At 45.5% G+C, this 20,127-nt stretch overlaps 1 protein-coding gene across 8 annotated transcripts in view; it reads right to left on the reverse strand.

The window, feature by feature from the left end:
* AMOTL1 (angiomotin like 1) overlaps nucleotides 1–20,127 on the reverse strand; it is a 94,005-nt gene that overhangs the window by 37,716 nt on the left and 36,162 nt on the right. For 5 of the 8 annotated variants that reach the window (XR_011363125.1, XR_011363126.1, XM_069969633.1 and 2 more), the window contains 2 exons: nucleotides 2,527–2,670; nucleotides 1,342–2,236 (listed from right to left, as the gene is read on the reverse strand). Coding sequence is in view for 6 of the 8 variants with exons in the window: in XM_069969633.1 (XP_069825734.1) it covers nucleotides 1,342–2,236; nucleotides 2,527–2,670 (1,039 nt within the window). In the remaining 2 variants the exon portion in view is untranslated. Of the gene's footprint in view, nucleotides 1–1,341; nucleotides 2,237–2,526; nucleotides 2,671–8,676; nucleotides 8,723–13,121; nucleotides 13,919–15,997; nucleotides 16,052–20,127 lie in introns of those variants that run through there. The other 3 variants (XM_069969638.1, XM_069969635.1, XM_069969636.1) reach the window with 3 other exon arrangements.

Here is a 20,127-nt window from a genome sequence, read left to right on the forward strand (position 1 = left end):
TGGACTCCTGGACAAATTAGCAGGAATTTACATGGATAAAACAATCTGTTCCCACAAAAGTTATATATCAATGCGCTCAGCTCCTCCTGCTCTATAACATGATCTCTCCAGATTGGACAGCGCTGTCCACATGATTATTTCTCTTTGACAAAGTATTATGGGAAACAAACAATTTATGGAACTAAATAGCTGTAACTCTTGAACCCGCTTATGTCTAGTATCCCCATTCCTTTCCAGAGCATCGCCAAATAATAGTCCCAGTGGTGCAGCTCCCACGTCCTGGCTGATCCCAGCTGGATGTATGACTGTGCTTTTCCTGACCATAAATTCTAGGCTGGTCCATAGAGCATGAGAACGGGGAGGCCTCATTTTTCATATATATGAGAAAGTTGTCATCTTGCAGAACCAGCGTGCGACCGTGAACGGTAAATCGGTATCATAAAAAGAACAAAGAGAGACATAAAGCCCTCTGCCTATGCTCCCTGTAGTACTGGCGGCCATGTCACTACTTGCCATCCGTCCAGCACTAGTGACTTATCCAGGTCCCTGATGTGTAATTCTGCAATATCCACAGCTAAGTGATCCCCTGTATGCTTGGGGGAACCTGAAGGGCTTTCTATTAAAGGAGTTAATCAAGGTAAGAAAAAAAACAGAGCTACTTTCTTGCAATAAAAGCGCCACCCCTGTTCTCAGGTTGTGTGCGGTATTACAATTTACCACCATTCACTTCAATAGAACTAAACTCCAAAACCCCACACCCAAACTGAGGACAATAGTGGTGCTTCAAAACATCACATAAACATTTACCTTTTAGGCTTAAAGGGGTATTCCGGCAAAAACAAAATTTGTCATGAATACCTGGGCCCAGAGGTACCATAGCCCATACCGAGATTTGGGTTACATGTCCCTTCCATCTCTACCACACTGTAGAAACAGATGATCTATGATAACGTATTAAAGGGGTTATCCTGGATTAGAAAAACATAGATGCTTTCTTACAGAAACAGCGCCACCATGATCCTCAGTCTGTGTGTGGCATTGCAGCTCAGTTCAATTGAAGTGAATGGAACCAAGCTGTAATACCACACACAAGACAATAGGAGCAGTGGGAGATTATTGGATGCATTCGAGCAATAAAAAAAACATTCAGCACCAGAAATAGACAAAGATATCTATGGTTCCTTTAAAGAAATGGCAGCGCACATGCTCGACCTCTTTCACATAAGGGTCACAGAACCCCCGTTTAGTGCTGGGATCGACCTGGTGACCAGTGGGGCTTCCTGCAGTTGGACCCCTGGGGATCTAGCATTTAATTTCCAATAAAGCAGAATGGCGTATTACCTGGTCACGCTGTATTCCGGTGGGGGCTGGTACCGGAGAACAGACACCTCGTTGCGGCTTGGTTGTGAGGTGGGGTAGGGTCTCATCATTTCATGTACCATCAGATGTTGCTGATCATTGTAAAAATGTCCTTGATCCTGAATTTTATTGACAGGAGTCTGAGCCTGTTTGACTTTGTGGGGATAATCCGGTGGGGGTCCTCTTTGCTCCCCTCCCTTGCCCAAGCTCGGAGCTGGGGACGGAGCCCCATTTTTAAGTCCTTTAATGCTGCCAGAGGAGTGTTGCTTAACTCCGTTCCTCTCAAGTGACAACATTATCCTCTCGCTCATAGAGCGAACATGACCCTGCTTAAGTTCTTTAAGTGCCTCATCTTGGTGAGCCTGTCCACTGTTGGCCCGACTAACGGTGGGCCTACCTTCAGTTTTGGACTTATGATTAGCTACAATTCCGGCTACGTAGAAACCAGGACCCATTGGACCAGGCGGCTGGGCTCTAAAAAACTGGGACTGAGCCTTGGCTTCTTCGTAGGTTGGCAGCTCTTCGTTGTTTTGATGTGGTTGAGATGCCCTCAGGGTTTTCTCCATCACAGTGTTGTCCACCTGATGTTCTTGCCCCTGTGGTTCTTGCCTCGCTGACTGGCCGACCATTTGTGGGTCTTCTTGGGTGAGGTTCTCAGTAGATGAAACAGAATTTGCTGCTAAATTGGTTGGTCCTGCACTTCCTGTGGCTTGTTGTATAGCCAGAAGGTTCATATTCTCATTGGGATTGCCATATCTCAGCTGCTCCTGGATCAGTCGCTGAAGAACGGTTCCTGTTGAAACATCTTCAGAACCTCGCATTTCCACCTCCGGTATCCTGTGAAGATCTTGAGGTACGAAGTTGGACCTTTGTTCTTCTTAAAAAGGAAAACAAACAAAAATATTAACAAAAAGTATAACCACATGGAGATCAATGTTTTATTCCACACCCCAAGACAGGTGTTACTTACTTTGACCAACCCAGATGGAGGGACATGTTCCACTAGCAGGTAAAGTTTGTTAAAAGTTTTGTTGTTGCCCACAGCTCCCATAAGTTTGGATGTTATGGGCAATGTCCATATGGTAACATCATGGTTTTCCAGCCCTTAAAGGGGGTGTCCAGTTTTGACTACCAAATGATGGATCCCCGATATAGAGGATAACTTACCACCAGCCTGTTCTTTCTGGATGCCTGGTGATTCGACCACTACTGATGACTGGTCATTGCTGGAGAGGTACAGAGGACAGTCCGGGTAAGTACAGCCGCTCTCATCACAAGGTATAGGGACACAGTAGTAGGCTGTGGAGGCACCTGAAACAAGACACCTGGGAATTATTTCCAGGTACTTGGACTATAAGCCATTTCTTATCACTCATGGCTGGAATACCTACATCCCGTATCGCCCATCAAAACTTAGATCACCTTAGGACTCAAGTGGAACCATTAGGATGTAGACAAAAAAATAAACAAACATGGCCCTAAGCTAGACAGAGTGAGTCATAGTCATAGGGTGAAATTGTACTCTTTGCTGTGCAGTCCAAGCCAGTTGATTGAGACCATGAATGGTCAGACTTACCAAAACACCAGGGGAACCCATGAAACCCAGGACTAGTGTTGAGCAGAGATAATGAAGTGTTTAGGTTCGGGAACACAACCTAAGAAGGTGGTTGGATTACTTTCGGAGGAGTAAGAATTGTTATGCCATCCCTTCAAGGTTTCAAGGAATTGGAATAACTTCCTAATGACAGCCGCGGGATGGCTTCCCATAGTCGATCACGTAGATAGGACCTTTCAAAAGTTTAGCCGTCAGTCACGCTGGGTTTTTCCTGATCTGAAACCTCCGTACGTCTACTTTCAATCAAAGCCTTATAAAAGATGCATGGTGTTTGGCTGCTCACATACAGACGCGGCTTACAGAAAGCTTCATGTTTGATTCTTGCAAGAAAATCTCTCCGGAGAGGATTAATACACTGATGCGTGGTCCTGACTGCCAAGCTGATTAGAAAGGATCAGTAATAGACAGCACTATAATTACTATCTCTGACTATTCTGTACCGGCGAGACTGTAACCACCTAGAATACATATTAGTCCGTATCCATATCTGAGTCTACGTCACCATCCAGATTCTGGGCAAAAAAAGAGCTCTAAAATGCTGAAAACCCCACAGACCCTATTATAATTAATGCTGTCCATCGGGTTCTGTTGGTTTCTGGTATTTGGCGGATCCGGAACTGTTGTTCCAATGCATCATGACTTCTCTACACAGGTGTAAAGGGCAAATTTAGCAGTTTTCATACCTTATTTTATATCATACGTCATGGTGCTTGTTCCAGTAAAAAGTGATTTTTTTTATCATCTGGGGATAGTGCTACCTAAATGGGGCTTCGCGGCCACAGCGCCACTTAACCCTGCCCACATAACCACCATAGCCTTGCCCTCTGTGACATCATCGCCGCATAGGCCCTCAGTGGCCATTGGTGTGGGCTGACCTAGTGGGGGTAGGGCCTAGACCTTTAGGCTGGCCCTTCCAATGGCCGCTTGTACCCTGATGAGGGGCGGGGCTACGGTGGTGTTGTGGGCATGGTTAAGTGGCATAGTTGATAAAAGATTACTTTATACTGGAACAAGCACCATGACGTATGATATAAAATAAGGCATGAAAACAGCTAAATTTACCCTTTACACCTGTGTAGAGATGTCATAATGCAAAAAGAGGGGTGACAGTGTCACTTTAAAGTGGTACCGCTATGTTTATGCTGTGATTGTAAATGATGGGTGGGTAAAGCACGCAGAAGAACGGCCTGTCCGATCCAACTGACTACAGGGGTCGGGCTCCACAGGCTCTATATTGTAACGTCTGCTATACTGGGTGGCTGGAGAGTGAGCATGCTGTGCGGCGTTTAAAGATCGCAGCAGGTCTCAGGATGGTCTAAACATTTGACATGTATGGACAACGCCTCAAAAGTTTATATAAATGACAATAACTCTTTTAAGGAGATGTCTTATGTAGACGCATTCTCTAAGACATATGGAGTCAAACAAAGGGGCCCCGTGCTCAAGAATCCCTTCCATGAGCCAAAATGCAGAAACAACCTGTTCCTGTCCTCAAAGACTCAAGCTATCCTTGCATTACATAATGACTAGTGTTGAGCAGACTTGCCGAACGGTTCGGGTCCAGCAACGTTCTCCGAACCCAGACGCTTGGCATTTGACTCGTACTGCCTGAAAGAGTTGGATGCCCCCCCTAGGGCTGCCAGGAAAACATGGATAAAGCCTATGGCTATGTTCACACTACGTAAAACTACGGCCGTAGTTCTCGCCGCAGAACTACGGCCGTAGTTTTGCGGGGTGGGACATAGCTTTATTTATTTCGTATACGCTCCGGCCAGGATCCCATGCGGTGCCGGAAAAAACTGACAGGTCAGTTTTCTGCGGCCGGAATTCAGTGAATTCACTGTGGGCTATGGGAAGCTCTGATGCGGGCGCGCTGATGCACCCGCATCAGAGCTCTGCGGCCGGAAAGATCACTTAAGACTTAAGATCACTTAAGTACCGGCCAGGACGATCCGGGCTAAGGGCCCTATTCCACCGGACGATTATCGTTTGCATAATCGTTAACGATTAACTATCTCAAACGACCGCTATTGTGAAAGACCTGAAAACGTTCACTCATTTCCATGGAACGATAATCGTTACTTATGATCGTAATTGCGATCGTTTTTTCTTCGCTATTGCGTATGTATCTATTGCGAACGACCGAACGATGTCTTATTCAATGCGAACAATTTGCGAACAAGCAACGATAAAAATAGGTCCAGGTCTTATAAAGCGATCAACGAATTCTCGTTCAGTCGTTAATCGTTAACTGCATTTCAACCGAACGATTATCGTTTAGATTTGAACGATTTAACGATAATCTGAACGATAATCGTCCTGTGGAATAGGGTCCTAAGACTGGCCGTTCCATGACCCAGCCGGGGTCACGGAACGGCCGGTTGTTCACGTAGTGTTAACATAGCCTATGGCTGTATTCATATTTTCCAGGATTCTCTAGGCCAGCAGCCAGCATATCCAGCCTCTGGGGGTCAATTGCCAAGCGTTCGGGTAACATTGCTGAACCCGAACAGTTCAGCAAGTCCGCTCAACACTAAAAATGACTATTCATAGTCAGTTGCAGGGATGGTATCTCCAATACATGGCACCAGAGAGCATGATCTCTTCCTTCTGGAGGACAGCTGCTTTGCATATGTTTCCCAGTGGAGCTTAGCATGGCCAGTAAGACTTCATACTCTCCTCAAGGAGAAACATTATCCCCGTAAATCCCAGTACAGGATTGGTCATCAATAATAGATGGGAGGTTGGCAGAGATTGGAGACGCACTAGAGAATACTCAGGTCAGGACTAGTAAATGCACTTTATCGATCCACAATCCCGTCCTATGGCCAGACGAAAGACATTATGGGGGAGATTTATCAAACGCGGTGTAAAGTGAAACTGGCTCAGTTGCCCCTAGCAACCAATCAAATTCCACCTTTCATTCCTCACAGACTCTTTGGAAAATGAAAGGTGGAATCTGATTGGTTGCTAGGGGCAACTGAGCCAGTTTCACTTTACACCATGTTTGATAAATCTCCATCAGGGCCGCTTTAACCAGAGGGCCCATGGTGCACGTGCACCGGGCCCACTGGTTAAAGGGGCCCACCCTGAGCAGGGCCGGCCTTTGCTCTGTGCGACCATTGAGGTTGCACAGGGCTCCGGCCACCAGCCTGCCAGGGGGGCACCATCGGGATGGGCAAGTTACCCATCCATGGCGCCCCCTGCAGGGCCCCCCCGCCTGCTGCTGCGCTCTGTACTGTAGCTATGAGCGCTCGTAACGAGCGCTCATAGGGACAGGCAGCAGCAGCGGCAGTCATCCTTGTGGCCGCAGGCAGTGCTTTACCTGCGGTCACAAGAGGCCGCTCTTCCGTAGTGGTATCGGCGCCAAGTGACGTCACTCAGCGCCGATACCGCGAGAGGGGAGAGCGGCCTTTTGTGACCGCAGGTAAAGCACTGCCTGCGGCCACCAGGATGAAGTGATGAGAAGAGGAGCGCGCGAACCCAGGTGAGTATAAAGTGTTTATTTTTTTTATTTGCTATATGGGAGGGGGAGCACAAAGGGGGGCTATATAACGGAGGGCAGCACACAGCGGGGGTCTATACTACTAGTGGTGCCTCAGGAGGGGCCTATATACTACTGGGAGGGGGAGGCACACAGGGGGTATATATAACTGGGGGGGCACACAGGGGGTATATATAACAGGGGGGTAGCGCACAGGGGGGTACATATAACAGGGGGAGCGCACAGGGGGCTATATATAACTCGGGGAGGGCACAGTGGGGCTATATACTACTGGGGGTGCATAGGGGGTATATATAACTTGGGGAGTGCACAGGGGGGCTATATATTACTGGGGGGTGCACAGTGGGGTATATATAACTGGGGGAGCGCACAGGGGGATCTATATAACTGGGGGAGCGCACAGGGGGTATATATATAACTGGGGGAGCGCACAGTGGGTATATATATATAACTGGGGGAGCGCACGGGGGGTATATATAACGGGGAGCGCAAGGGGGGTAAATATAACTGGGGGAGTGCACAGGGGGGTATATATAACAGGGAGCACAGAGGGGGGCTATATACTACTGGGGGGTGCATAGGGGGTATATATAACTGGGGGGGCGAACAGGAGGTATATATATAACTGGGGGAGCGCACAGGGGGATATATATAACTGGGGGAGTGCAGAGGGAGGCTATACACAACTGGGGCGCACAGGGGATATATATACAACTGGGCGGTGCACGGGGGTATATATGACGGGGGCGCACGGGGGTATATATAACTGGGGGTGCACAGGGGGAATATATAACTGGTATATATAACGGGGAGCGCACATGGGGGCTATATACTACTCGGGGCGCACAGGGGATATATATATATATTTAACTGTGGGATGCACAGGTTATATATATATATATATATATATATATAAATGGGGGGGTGCACAGGGGTTATATATAACTGGGAAAGCGTACTGGGGGGAGCACAGGGGATATACATACTACTGGGGGGGTGCACAGGGGGACTATTTACTACTGGGGGGAGCACAGGGGATATATATACTACTGGAGGGTGCACAGGGGGGTATATATACTACTGGGGAATGCACAGGGGGACTATATACTACTGGGGGAGCACAGGGGATATACATACTACTGTGGGTGCACAGGGGGAGTATATACTACTGGGGGAGCACAGGGGATATATATTCCACTGGGGGCTACATGGGGGGTATATATACTACTGGGGGATGCACGGGGGGTATATATAACTGGGGGAGCACAGACGGGGCTATATAATACTGGGGGCAGCACCTAGTGGTCTATAGTACTGGGGGAAGCACACAAAGGGTCTATATACTAGGGGCAGCACAATGGGGTCTATATACTACTGGGGGGTGCACAGGGGGTATATATACTACTGGGAGCAGCACCTATTGGTCTATAGTACTGGGGGCAGCACACAGGTGTCTATATACTACTGGGGGCAGCACACAGCTGTGGGGGAGCACAGAGGGGTGTAACTACTATATAGGGGTACATAGGGGGGTAACTACTGTATAGGGGTACATAGGGGGGTAACTACTGTATAGGGGTACAGGGGACCTTACTACTGTATGTGTTGGAGCCTAAAATGTTTCTCTGGCAGATTCTGGAGAGAAGATTCACAGCCGGGGGAAGACTTCATGGTGGCCCAGGCTGGATGGAGTGAAAGAAAAGGTGACAGACTCTGATCCGAGAGTGAGAAAATGGATGTAACTGTTATAGGGCTGTAGTGATAGTGGTCATGGTGTGGCGGTATTATGTAATGGTATCATTGGTGATATTGTTATGAGGTAACTACCGTATGTATTGGGGCTCTTAATACAGTGTGGGGACATTTTCAGGGGATCATACGGTGTGTGGAGCTCCGATTCTGATAATGCTGGGTTGGGGGGGGGGCCCCCACTCTTGAGGCCTGTGCACTGGGTCCACCATTGTATTAAAACGGCCCTGATCTCCATATATATATATATATATATATTTATATATATATATATATATATATATATATATATATATATATCGCAGCTTCCAAAAGGATAGACTCAAACTTACTATTTTTCATATAGGAAGAGGTCAGGGTTGGTCGGCTATTACTCTAGCTGATTTGTCATCACAAAAAGTTTATCTATAATCCATGGACGTATGGAATGGCCGCCTATCCAACTTACTATGCTATACAGATGTAAGATGTGGAGTTTATTATCATGTGAGCAGCCCAGAAGTATTATAATCCTCCGCATTTCATCACCGTGATTACACCCACCGCAGCGCACACCTACATGTGATGTTCGTCTGATATACTGCGCCTCCGGATGGCTGTGAATTAACGGAGAGACAGACCGCTGAGAGATGGATGAGAGAAAAAGACAGAAACGTCTCTACTGAAGTGATTAAATATAAAACCAGGATACGGTGGAAAATATAATATAAGATATCTGCTGCTTAAAGCAACAGGCTCCTTTTAACCACAGATACCCTATGAGAAAGCAGCCAACAGGTGGCCATAATAGACTGGGGATAATTAGGAGTGGAGCCATGGCCATCATCTACTTTGTGTGGCCTGAGCCCATCTTATCCCTATAGTACTGATATCACCTTTCATTGTAATACTGCTTGTGATAGTAAGGAGGAGAGCACTGAAAACTATCTGTACAGAACAGGAAGTCTAAGTTAAGTTTTAGGCCTAGTGGCCACAATAGACAACTGCAAGATTTCAAACATAAAAACATAAAAATGTGGTTTAAACAATCATTTTCTGATCACATATTCTCTCTACTGGAGTATCTACAAATCGCACAAGACTATCACCTGGATACTTCAAGATTATTTTTAATAACTGAATGGACCGCGACAATGTTGGACGGTCCCAAGAACAGTGAATGGAGCATTGGTCAATTATGCATTGTATTGCTCTATTCACAGTTCTCATGATCAGTGGGCATCCAAGAGGTCGGCCCCCCACAATCAGCGAGTTACCTCCTGTCCTGTGGCTAGGAGGTGACTCAGTGTTGGGATAACCCTTTTAAAGTGCCCCTGTCACTTAAAGGGGAACTCTATTAAGAATTAACTTTTAAAAAAAATCTCAAGTCTTCCAGTACTTATTAGTAGAGATGAGCGAACTGGCCAAGGTTCGGGTACATTTGAACTTCTGATTCCCGCTGTCTGCCCGCTCAGTGCAGAGGTTGGATACAGCCAGAGGACCGCCTGGGAAACTGGAATACAGCCATAGCCATAGCTGTAGAGGTTTTCTATGGGGATTTACTACTGCTCTGGACAGGCATGATTGGAATTATAGTTCTGCAGCAGCTGGAGGGCCGAAGGTTCCCCATCCCTAACACAGACTATGCATCTAGTCATTCAAACCAAATCTGGTCTAGATGGACGTGGTCTTCTGGAGACTTTTTTTACTCTATATTATTATAAGTTCTCTCCCCTTCCCAATAATATTGGAGGAGTCATGATCGGTTTAGAAGCTGTTTTCCCGAGAAGCTCAGCGTTCCCTGTTCCAGTGCACACAGCTCAGAGATTATAACACTGTTTGTTATTATAATTAATGCCAATTACGGCTAAGCCTCCGCACATACATACTAAATGTTTTCAGAGCGCAACAGTTTTTATTTTGTCAGTATCCCAAGGTCTTTGTGTTGCGACTCTGCCAGACTTTGCGGTGCCAGGCCCGTGATACTGGCTTCCAATGTGAGATAACAATTTGCACTCATACGTGGTTGTCTGGAAGGTTTGCCCAGTTTCACGGTTTTTCTTTGACTTGGCTTTTCTTGCTATAACAATCTCCACGAAACTTGCTGTACTCGTCTATTCAGCCAACGGAGCAATACTGATGCCGGGAAATGAGGTTGGATGGTGCTCGGTTTACAGGTCAAGTAGAAAGGTGTCCCGGGAAGAGGGTCAAGTCTCCGTACACAAAATTATTGTGGACTTTACTTTGTACACGAGACACGGTCACGCCAAAGCTGGCAATGGCCACGATGGTGGAAACTTTCCTAGACAAAGACATTTTTTAGATTGACTGTGGTTGGCCCACCTAGACCTCCATCAACCAGAGCCAGTGGAAAAGTTATCTGGAGTGATGGAGTGGTCGGAGATTTCTATTAATCTCAATAAATGCCATGGCTTGATGAATGGCACCAATATGTTCTTGTTACTGTGAAGATGATGTTACTTTGGGTAAAAACATTGTAATTCTTAAAATGGCTTCAGCCTTATCAGTTGGTGGCCCCTCGAGTACTGTCCCCGTACAGGCCTTCACATTACCACAGGGGATCTAATGATGCAAAATCAGTAGGCAACGTCCCTGGGCATCAGGTGGTCACTTCTAATACACAGAACGGAAGACTATCTACTATCTCTACACCATGAAGGCCCAATCTGTGGCCCTCCAGCTGGTGCAAAACCACGATTTCCATCATGCCTGGGCAGCCAAATCTAAAGCTTTGGCTGTCCAGGCCATACGTATCGTAGTTTTGAAATAGCTGGATGGCTACAGGTTCTCCACCATGGGTCTAAGGTGCATGGTGGTCTCCCTACTCTCCAATGACTGACTATGTTAGTGGAGAGAAGAGTCAGACAGTGAAAATCCAATATTGTTGTTGGGAGGAATAAGCCAGTACCAGATATGTCTAACTGTGCCTAACTCCTCTTCCCATAGGGAACCTGTTACTGAAAATGTATGGCCCCCAGTTAAGCCATACCCCTATTTGTCCCTTGGTGATGATACAGACACAACTTTCTCTGCCATATTTCATGCTTCAGGAGTTTAGGTAAGAAATTTGTAACTTTAGACTTTCATTCTAAAGTTACAAATTTCTAGCTTTAGTATCCCTTTAAATTTCCCACACCGACCCTTTAACACCTTCTATATCACACATTAGATGAAGAGGACTAAATCATTGCTGTGTTACATTATCACCGTGCCTTTCTGGTTGGAACAACAATTTCCACTGAGACTTCCTGTGCTGTACGACTTCTAGGGCAGAATGTAATCCGAGCCCTGAACATTTCACTGGACTAAACATAAACATGTTCCATTCATCTCCTGTTTCCTGCAGGTATCACTTCTGCTGAGCCGCGATAACGTCCAGTGCCAAGTATTAAGCTGGGGACCCCCGCGCCGAGGGAGGGGGAGGACCTTACCCTGCAGTCAATGTCTCAATGTTTGCCATTTTTTTCTTCCCAGCAGCTCTCGGGATACTAAAAATAAAGCTGCATAAAATATTTTCTCATGATCTGCGGAGATCTCTCGAGGGTCAGTCCACGTCTGACAAAATGCATGGACTGTAGAGAGTAATAGCTGCTGTAAAGGATGACTAACAAAGTGTCAATTTTTTTAATTTAATTTTTTTTTACAAAAACAAACTTAAAAAAAAAGCATGGTCTAAAAATTTGTCACAAACATCCAGAAGTTACGGATACGTATCTACTGGGCCTTGTTTGTCCATAGTAATTTACCATCATGGGACCACGCTGTGCATCAACTGCTCTCTTAGCTCCTACCTTATACACATGCATGCTCGGACAGGCTGAGTGTGTATGTTTACTTTAATGAGGAAAAAAAGGATATGTTGGCTCGGCTTTTTCTAAAGGAACAAAGGTCCGGGGACGTTGAAATCCGAGGATGGGTGGGGGGTTTGAATGGTGGAGACCTTGCTGGTCGGAGTGGAGCATTCTGACCAGCTGATTGGTGGCAATACTGGGGGGGATACCAGACACGCACCAATGAAAAGCCATCCTTGTTACTGTATATCCTGGAAATCCCCTGGAAATAAAGCTATATTTCTATGTAATCGGAGAACTCCTTTAAATCAAGTTCTACTGATCAAAGCCATCAAGCAGAAAATATATATACTACGGATCTGACCTATTATAAATGATATATGAATAGGCTCGAGGCCACCTGTACCGCTGCCAGCTGTCCGTACGCCGTGTATGAATCAATTGTTCTACATCTCAGATACAAATCTTTACTGGTCCCCATAGTCTCTCCTAGACTTTACATGTCTTATAAATACCCAAGTATAGCACGGGAAGAAGAAGGGAACCGGAGGGCGTCTACTACTGATGAAGATGGGCAACTCCAATGTCAACGAGTCTTCGAGAAAGAACAGACTCCCACATACAATGGAATCTGTGGTTGACTTATTCGTACATTTCCAGGAGGAATAACAGAGGAACAAATAAGTTCACTGACAACACGGCACAGTATGCGTCGGCAAACCAACACAAGGAAAAGCTCTAACTGAGAGATGTGCTCCTTCTTCTTTGTTTTGGACTGAAAAATTCCCAACCAAAAAGCAGGTGAAGGGAGCGTGCCATCCCGCTGTAATCAATGCAGACGACTGGAAATGATGGAATCAGAGGACGCTGTGCGTCTACCGCCTGCGACACAATTCTGGCCATTGTTCAGCCATCTGATATCCTTGTCTTGTGACACAAATGAAAGTTTACACAACAACCCTTCTTCTGAACGGAAAAACAATGTTTCCCCCCCCAGGGCGCTGCTTCCCCTTTAAATGACATGGCCGCCTTATTTACAGGAGGTGCCTGAGTGAATGCAAAAAAGTCTTTCACAAAAATATCTAAAGAAATTGCCTCTTACCTATGTAATGTTCCATTAGGCACTTCATCATCTATTTTGCTCTCTACTGGTAGCTTTAGGCCAGTCTGGTCACCATCACAGGCTTCTTCTGGATACACGGGACTCTTTATTTCCGGTTCAAAATTGGCTAAATTGATCAAAACCTCAAATAACTTAGTATTATCCGCGTCCACTAACTTAGTATTATCCTCTTCCACTAACTTAGTATTATCCTCTTCCACGAACTTAGTATTATCCTCTTCCACGACTGACAATTGTCAGGTCACTCCATATGTTTGGCTGTGACTTCAGGAGGCAAATGTCCGGCACCTTGTGGCAACCCAATCACTTACTTGACCTGACTTGCCATGAGTCTGTAACATATGCAGGAAACAAATGGCCGACACCTTACAAGGGGCTGGTCATTTACATATCACTTAAGACAGGCATGGGGAACCTATGGCTCTCCAGCTGTTGTAAAACTACAACTCCCATCATGCCTGGACAGCCAAAGATAAAGCTTAGGGTATTGGTCTCCAACCTATAGCAAAACGACTTTTGGCTATCAGAGCATGCTGGGAGTTGTAGTTTTGCCACAGGTTGGAGACCACCGCTTTAGGTCTTGCAGCATCTCCATACAAGACAAGCAACAGGCCATTAAAAAGAAATTAAAAAGAACAAAACCCTTTTTCTTCCATGGGATAACAGCACAAAAAATGTCACCATAAATCAGGCCAAAACCCATTTCACAGAGAAATCCAAACAAAGAGAACATTAAAGGGACGTCTCATCCTCTAAACATCTGGACTTATATCGGGACTTCTATAAATGAGGTCCTCTCCTCAGCCAAGTCCCTTGTACCAAAATCGAGGATTTAAAATGGCCGCTCTGCCCATAGCAACCGAGGGCTTTTACACCTGCGCTGGTAACCAAGGGCAAGAAGGCTCAGTATTCTCAGTTTTACCACAAGGCCCCATCACCATTACTATTAATGGGGTTATCTCAAAATCCAACGATAGGTCACAACTAGCTTATCAGTAGTGGGGGTCTTGAGAATGGGGGTCCTAGCAGTTGAATCCCTGTATGTATAGGGATAACAAGTTGAATTGGGAATAGTCCTTTAAAAGTGTTGTCCAGGATTAGAAAAACTTGGCTGATTTCTTCTTAAAGGGATACTTAAAGCATATTGTGTGGGTGTCCCTTAACGGGGGTCCCACCAATGAGACCCACATCTATCTTAAAGGGCATGTCCCGGCTGCCAAACATTTACCTTACCACCACTGTGCACTGAATCAGCTCGAAATCAATGTGTCCCTATTCCACGGGACGATTATCGTTCATAAACTCGCTCCAGCGACCGCCCGTTAACGATCACTAAACTATTTTTTTTTTAGTGAACGATAACACATAACGTGAACGATATATTTAGTGTATAGATTATTTTGCGGTCGTTACATGGTTGTTTAAAACGTTCGCCGGGGTGATCATGACCATACGACACACCTACTTTTTAAAAACTTTTTTACGAACGACTGAAAGATTTCTAATTTTACGAAAGGATTAGCGAATTATCTTTTAAAGACCAACGATTTTTTTCAACATGCTGAAAAACTATTTTGAACGACAATATAACGATGTCGCCTTTGTCGTTCGCTCGTTTACACCAATTCCACTAAGCGATTATCGTTAAAGAGCAGTCGTTAGAGCGAGTTTATGAACGATAATCGTTCCGTGGAATAGGGCCTTAAGGTTATACATATCCAGATCTTGAATTGTCCCTGGAGTCGTGTGTGACCTTCGAGGGATACAGAGAGGGGGTAAAAAGTATACTTATATCAATAGTACAGGGACTTAAGGGGGCCAAAAAAAACGTTTTGCTAAGGAAAAGCATTTGCAAAATTTTTGTATAACCTAACAAAAGTTCAGGCGATGGCAATATCCCTCTAAGCCAGTTTGCTGTTGTGGAGATAGTCAGTAAGCCATAAAATAGCCAAATTCAGTGACTTGGGCTATTTGACTTTAATGGGAGTTGCTCAAATGGTGTAGCCCCCTGTGGATATGCCACAAGTCTCCCAGATGAGTATACCCCTTTAAGGGTATGATCGTATGTTACGTATACTCGCCTATTTTATGCAGTGTTCGACTAATTACTTATACTAATTTACACAGCATAAAATCTTCAGTCAACAAAGTACATGTAAACATACCTTAAAAAGGCGCCACACCTGTCTACAGGCTGCATGTGGTACTGCAGCTTATCCCCCTTTACTTCAATGCAGTTCAGCTGCATTTTACCTGAAGATAAGGCATCACCTGTAGATAAGTACAGCTCTGAAGCCATGTTTTTTCTTATCCTGTAAAATCCCTTTAAGGGTGCATTCACACCTACAGAATCCGCAACAGATCAGCAGCAGATTTGATGGTGCAGATTTGATGCTGTGTTCAGTTATTTAAATGAAATCTGCTGCGGATCAGCTGCGGATCCAGTAAGTGTGAACGTACCCTAAGCGTCTGGATAAACTGCAACCTACCCTGTAAGTATGGCCTTTGCTTTGTGTACATTTTCCACAGGATGAAAAAAAAAATTTCAAGAGAAATTTTGAAACTTGCCTTAAGCTCCCTCACTGCCATCTCAGTCTCTTGCCACTTTACAGCGCATTAGGAAGACTGAGCTCAGAGTTATCTTTAGGATGCGGAAAACAATGCTCCGCAAGTCTTTGTCCCCACCGCCGAGAGTTAAATCCCCGGCGCTGCCTCTTTCTGCAGCTAAATACCGTCCAGATGTTTTCTGCAGACACGTCCCCGGTAACAATAGAACGCACGTGAAGATGTAACTAGAACCCCGCCAACCCCGACACATCACACAATACGTTCTAGATCCGGGAAATTCTACTCACTGCCTCGGAACGTTTGATAAAATCCAGAACGAGACGATGATACACGAGAGTCCAATGTTATTATGTGCTCCGACAGCTTCCCGTATCCTGTCCTCCTTCTCTGTACCCCTCCTGCCTCTCTCGCTCTCTTCCTTCCGTCTATCTCCGGGGCACAGATATAATGGTCTGGACTACCTACTGCCGGCAGAGGGACAAGGCTCAGGGACTGGCTGCATAAGGTCGGAGGCTTCAGGACTAAGTGACCTTCAGGCTATGGCTACTTCTAGTTTTCTTATGAACATAAAGCAGTGTTCCCAATCGGAGAGTCACCAGCTGTTGCAAAACTACAACTCCCATCATGCCCTGACAGCCGAAGGCTGTCAGGGCATGATGGGAGTTGTAGTTTTGCTATAGTTAGAGAGCAATGGATTGGGGGAATACTGTTTTAAATGAACCCTAGGATCCTACAATTTCTTATTCATAGCTTACCACAGTCTTGTAACCCCCTCATCCATCTCTCAGCCAGTCTTCCGTATTCCTTGACCTGCTTGGAGACTACATGTCCTAGCATGCCCTACATAGGGGGGAGGTCGATGCAAATGTCCCAGGCAAGGTCCCATTTAGACATGTCAGATTAGGGGCAGATCCCACATCAGAATCCACAAAGTCATACCCCCTTCGCATGTGAATGGGGTCAAATTGGCCTTAAGTATTTGATGGATGACTACGATGACATGGAGAGTATGGCAAATCCTGGTTAATATTAAAGGGGTACTCCAGTGGAAAAAAAAAATTGTGTCAGAATGTTATACAGAATTGTAATTTTCTTCTATTAAAAAAAATAAAAAAACTCATCATCCAGTACTTCAGCTGCTGTATGTCCTGCAAGAAGTGGTGTATTCTTTCCAGTCTGACACAGTGCTCTCTGCTGCCACCTCTGTCCATGTCAGGAACTGTCCAGAGCAGCAGCAAATCTCTATTAAGACAGAGGTGGCAGCAGAGAGCACTGTGTCAGACTAAAAAGAATACACAAATTCCTGCAGGACATACAGCAGCTGATAAGTACTGGAAGACTTACGTTTTTTAAATGAAAGTACATTACAAATCTATATAACTTTATGACACCAGTTGATTTGAAATAATAATTTTTTTTTTTTTTTAAATTGCCAGAGTGCCCCTTTAACACTCGAACTTGCGGTGGGCTCCCCACTCTGAAGGAACTCCATTGTTAGACAGTAAGGTAGAGATTCACCCAAAGGTCATGGAAGGCCCCTTCTCTCCAAACTCCCTCCATAATTCTGCATGTCATCTACTTCAACCCCCAATAATCCAGAATACCCCCAACCAATCTATACTTCTGGAGTCTTGCAGATGGAATATACAGGTATTACGAGATATTCTGCTCCTGTCTGTTCTGCTACACTTCCATTTTGCGTTATGAAGATGGGTGATTCATACATCACATATGGCAGACACAACGGGGAGGAAGGCTCACTGTAATGTATTGGCACCTGCCCTGCGCCCACCATCTAGTTACTGCCAGCAAACAGCTGACTAACCGAACAATCACGTCCATGACGCATCACTGAGTCAGTGCAGCATCACACCGTCCATGTCCCAATACATCTGCATAGGGTTCTCCATGCCATGTCCACAATGGAGTCCATGGGGCAGTGGTGTGCAACCTCCAGCTGTTGCAAAACTACAATTTCCATCATGCCTGGGCAGGCTGTCCAGGCATGACGGGTATTGTAGTTTTTCAACTTAAGAAGTCTCTGGAGGTCTTCTACAACATCTTAAAGGGGAAGTTCACCCAATTTTTTTTCTTTGAAATCAACGAGTCCCAGAAAGTGCTAGAGATTTGTAATTTACTTCTATTTAAAATTCTCAAGTCTTCCAGTACTTCTCAGCTGCTGTATGTCCTGCAGGAAGTGGTGTATTCTTTCCAATCTAGATTGCAGAAGAGGTTTTCTATGAGGATTTGCTACTGCTCTGGACAGTTCCTGACATGGACAGAGGTGGCAGCAGAGAGCACTGTGTCAGACTGGAGAGAATACACCGCTTCCTGCAGAACATACAGCAGCTGAAAAGTACTAGAAGACTGGAGATTTTTTTTAATGGATGTAAATTACAAATCTCTGGCACGTGCTGGGACCAACTGATTTGAAAGATTTTTTTTTGTGAACTAACCCTTTAATACATCTATTACATCCCTCAGGAAGTGGAGGACCCCTTAAAAAGGCAAGTGACTATTCATGGGAGCCCTTCAAAAATACACCTGCTAGATAGCCAATGGTTGTGACAGTTGGAAGACAACATCACTGACATATCAGACTACACAAGGTTCATTTGTAGTCTGTTACCATGGAGACACATAGGTTTGCATACATGCAGAAGATTTTTGTATTGTTTTTTTAACCAAAACTATTTGCTATATTACTTCACTTCCTATAGGTGTTGCAGGAAGCTGTGACCATGATGTTCATTCTTCAGCGCGTACAGAGCAGGAGCGCGCGCCTCCCATAGACTCCCATTATGAGCGGGAGGCTATTGGCATTCCGCGGCGGACAATTCCGTCGCGGAATTCCGCTACCTTTGCTCCGTGGGAACGGGGCCTAACTACCATCATATATCTATAGACTTCTATCTGGAGGAGACATTTGTATGATGGCTCAGGAGCGCAGCTCTGAAGTCAAATAGTTAAACGTATGAATCAACATTCTACTTGACACATGTCCGTGGACTCTCAGCAGAGCATCCCCCCCCCAGCTGAACCTGACACCAAGCTGTCAAGGTGCAAACATCTGCGGCAGTGGCGGCATGTGCCAGGCAAGCAATGGTGTAATCCTATGGAGGACAGGTGAAAGCAGAGTTGTAGACAGGGTCCTGTCCGCTTTGGACAATCACTGACCTATAGAAGAGCCCTTACAATAGGTAGATGAAGATTTACCCCCCTGCGACTCTCAGAGATCGGCTGTAATCCTAGCAGGAAGTGGTTAGTTTGCCTGCAGCGCCTCCACAGGGGAGGTAAAGCATTACACTACACTTCTCAGTCTGTAAGGTAAGAGGTGCCAATACTAATAGTAAGGAACAAATGCTATAATAATACTGTGATCACACTAAGGCTGGGTTCACACTGCGTTTTTAGCATACGTTTAATGGATCAGTTTTTTTTTTAACAGACAAAAAAAAAAATAGTGTCAGCAACGTTTTTGTGTCCGTCAAAAAAAGGGATCCGTTTTTTTTTATAATGGAAGTCAATGGAAAAACGGATCAAAACGGACGCACACAAATGCATCCGTTTTTCATTGTTTTTTTAATTTTACAGACACTACACATACATAGTAATACAGACACTACACATACATAGTAATACAGACACTACACATAGTTATCACAGATGCATAATATGGTGCTAGTAATACATACACTGTACACACATGGTGATAACACAGTACAGTATTATATTAGTATACAGACACTACACATACATAGTATTGGTAATACACATACATACATAGTATTAGTAATACAGACACTACACATATACATAGTATTAGTAATACAGACACTACACATATATATAGTATTAGTAATACACATACATAGTAATACAGACACTACACATACATAGTATTACAGATACTACACATACATAGTATTTAGCTCTCCTGTCAGGCACTGCCAGCCTGTGCTGCCCCCTCCTGCCCCTCTCTCCTGTCATGTACTGCCTGTGCTGCCCCCTCCTGCCCCTCTCTCCTGTCATGTACTGCCTGTGCTGCCCCCTCCTGCCCCTCTCTCCTGTCATGTACTGCCTGTGCTGCCCCCTCCTGCCCCTCTCTCCTGTCATGTACTGCCAGCCTGTGCTGCCCCCTCCTGCCCCTCTCTCCTGTCATGTACTGCCTGTGCTGCCCCCTCCCGCCCCTCTCTCCTGTCATGTACTGCCTGTGCTGCCCCCTCCTGCCCCTCTCTCCTGTCATGTACTGCCAGCCTGTGCTGCCCCCTCCTGCCCCTCTCTCCTGTCATGTACTGCCAGCCTGTGCTGCCCCCTCCTGCCCCTCTCTCCTGTCATGTACTGCCTGTGCTGCCCCCTCCTGCCCCTCTCTCCTGTCATGTACTGCCTGTGCTGCCCCCTCCTGCCCCTCTCTCCT

Source organism: Dendropsophus ebraccatus, chromosome 5 (genome assembly GCF_027789765.1).
Source record: "Dendropsophus ebraccatus isolate aDenEbr1 chromosome 5, aDenEbr1.pat, whole genome shotgun sequence".
Taxonomy (NCBI): Eukaryota; Metazoa; Chordata; class Amphibia; order Anura; family Hylidae; genus Dendropsophus; species Dendropsophus ebraccatus.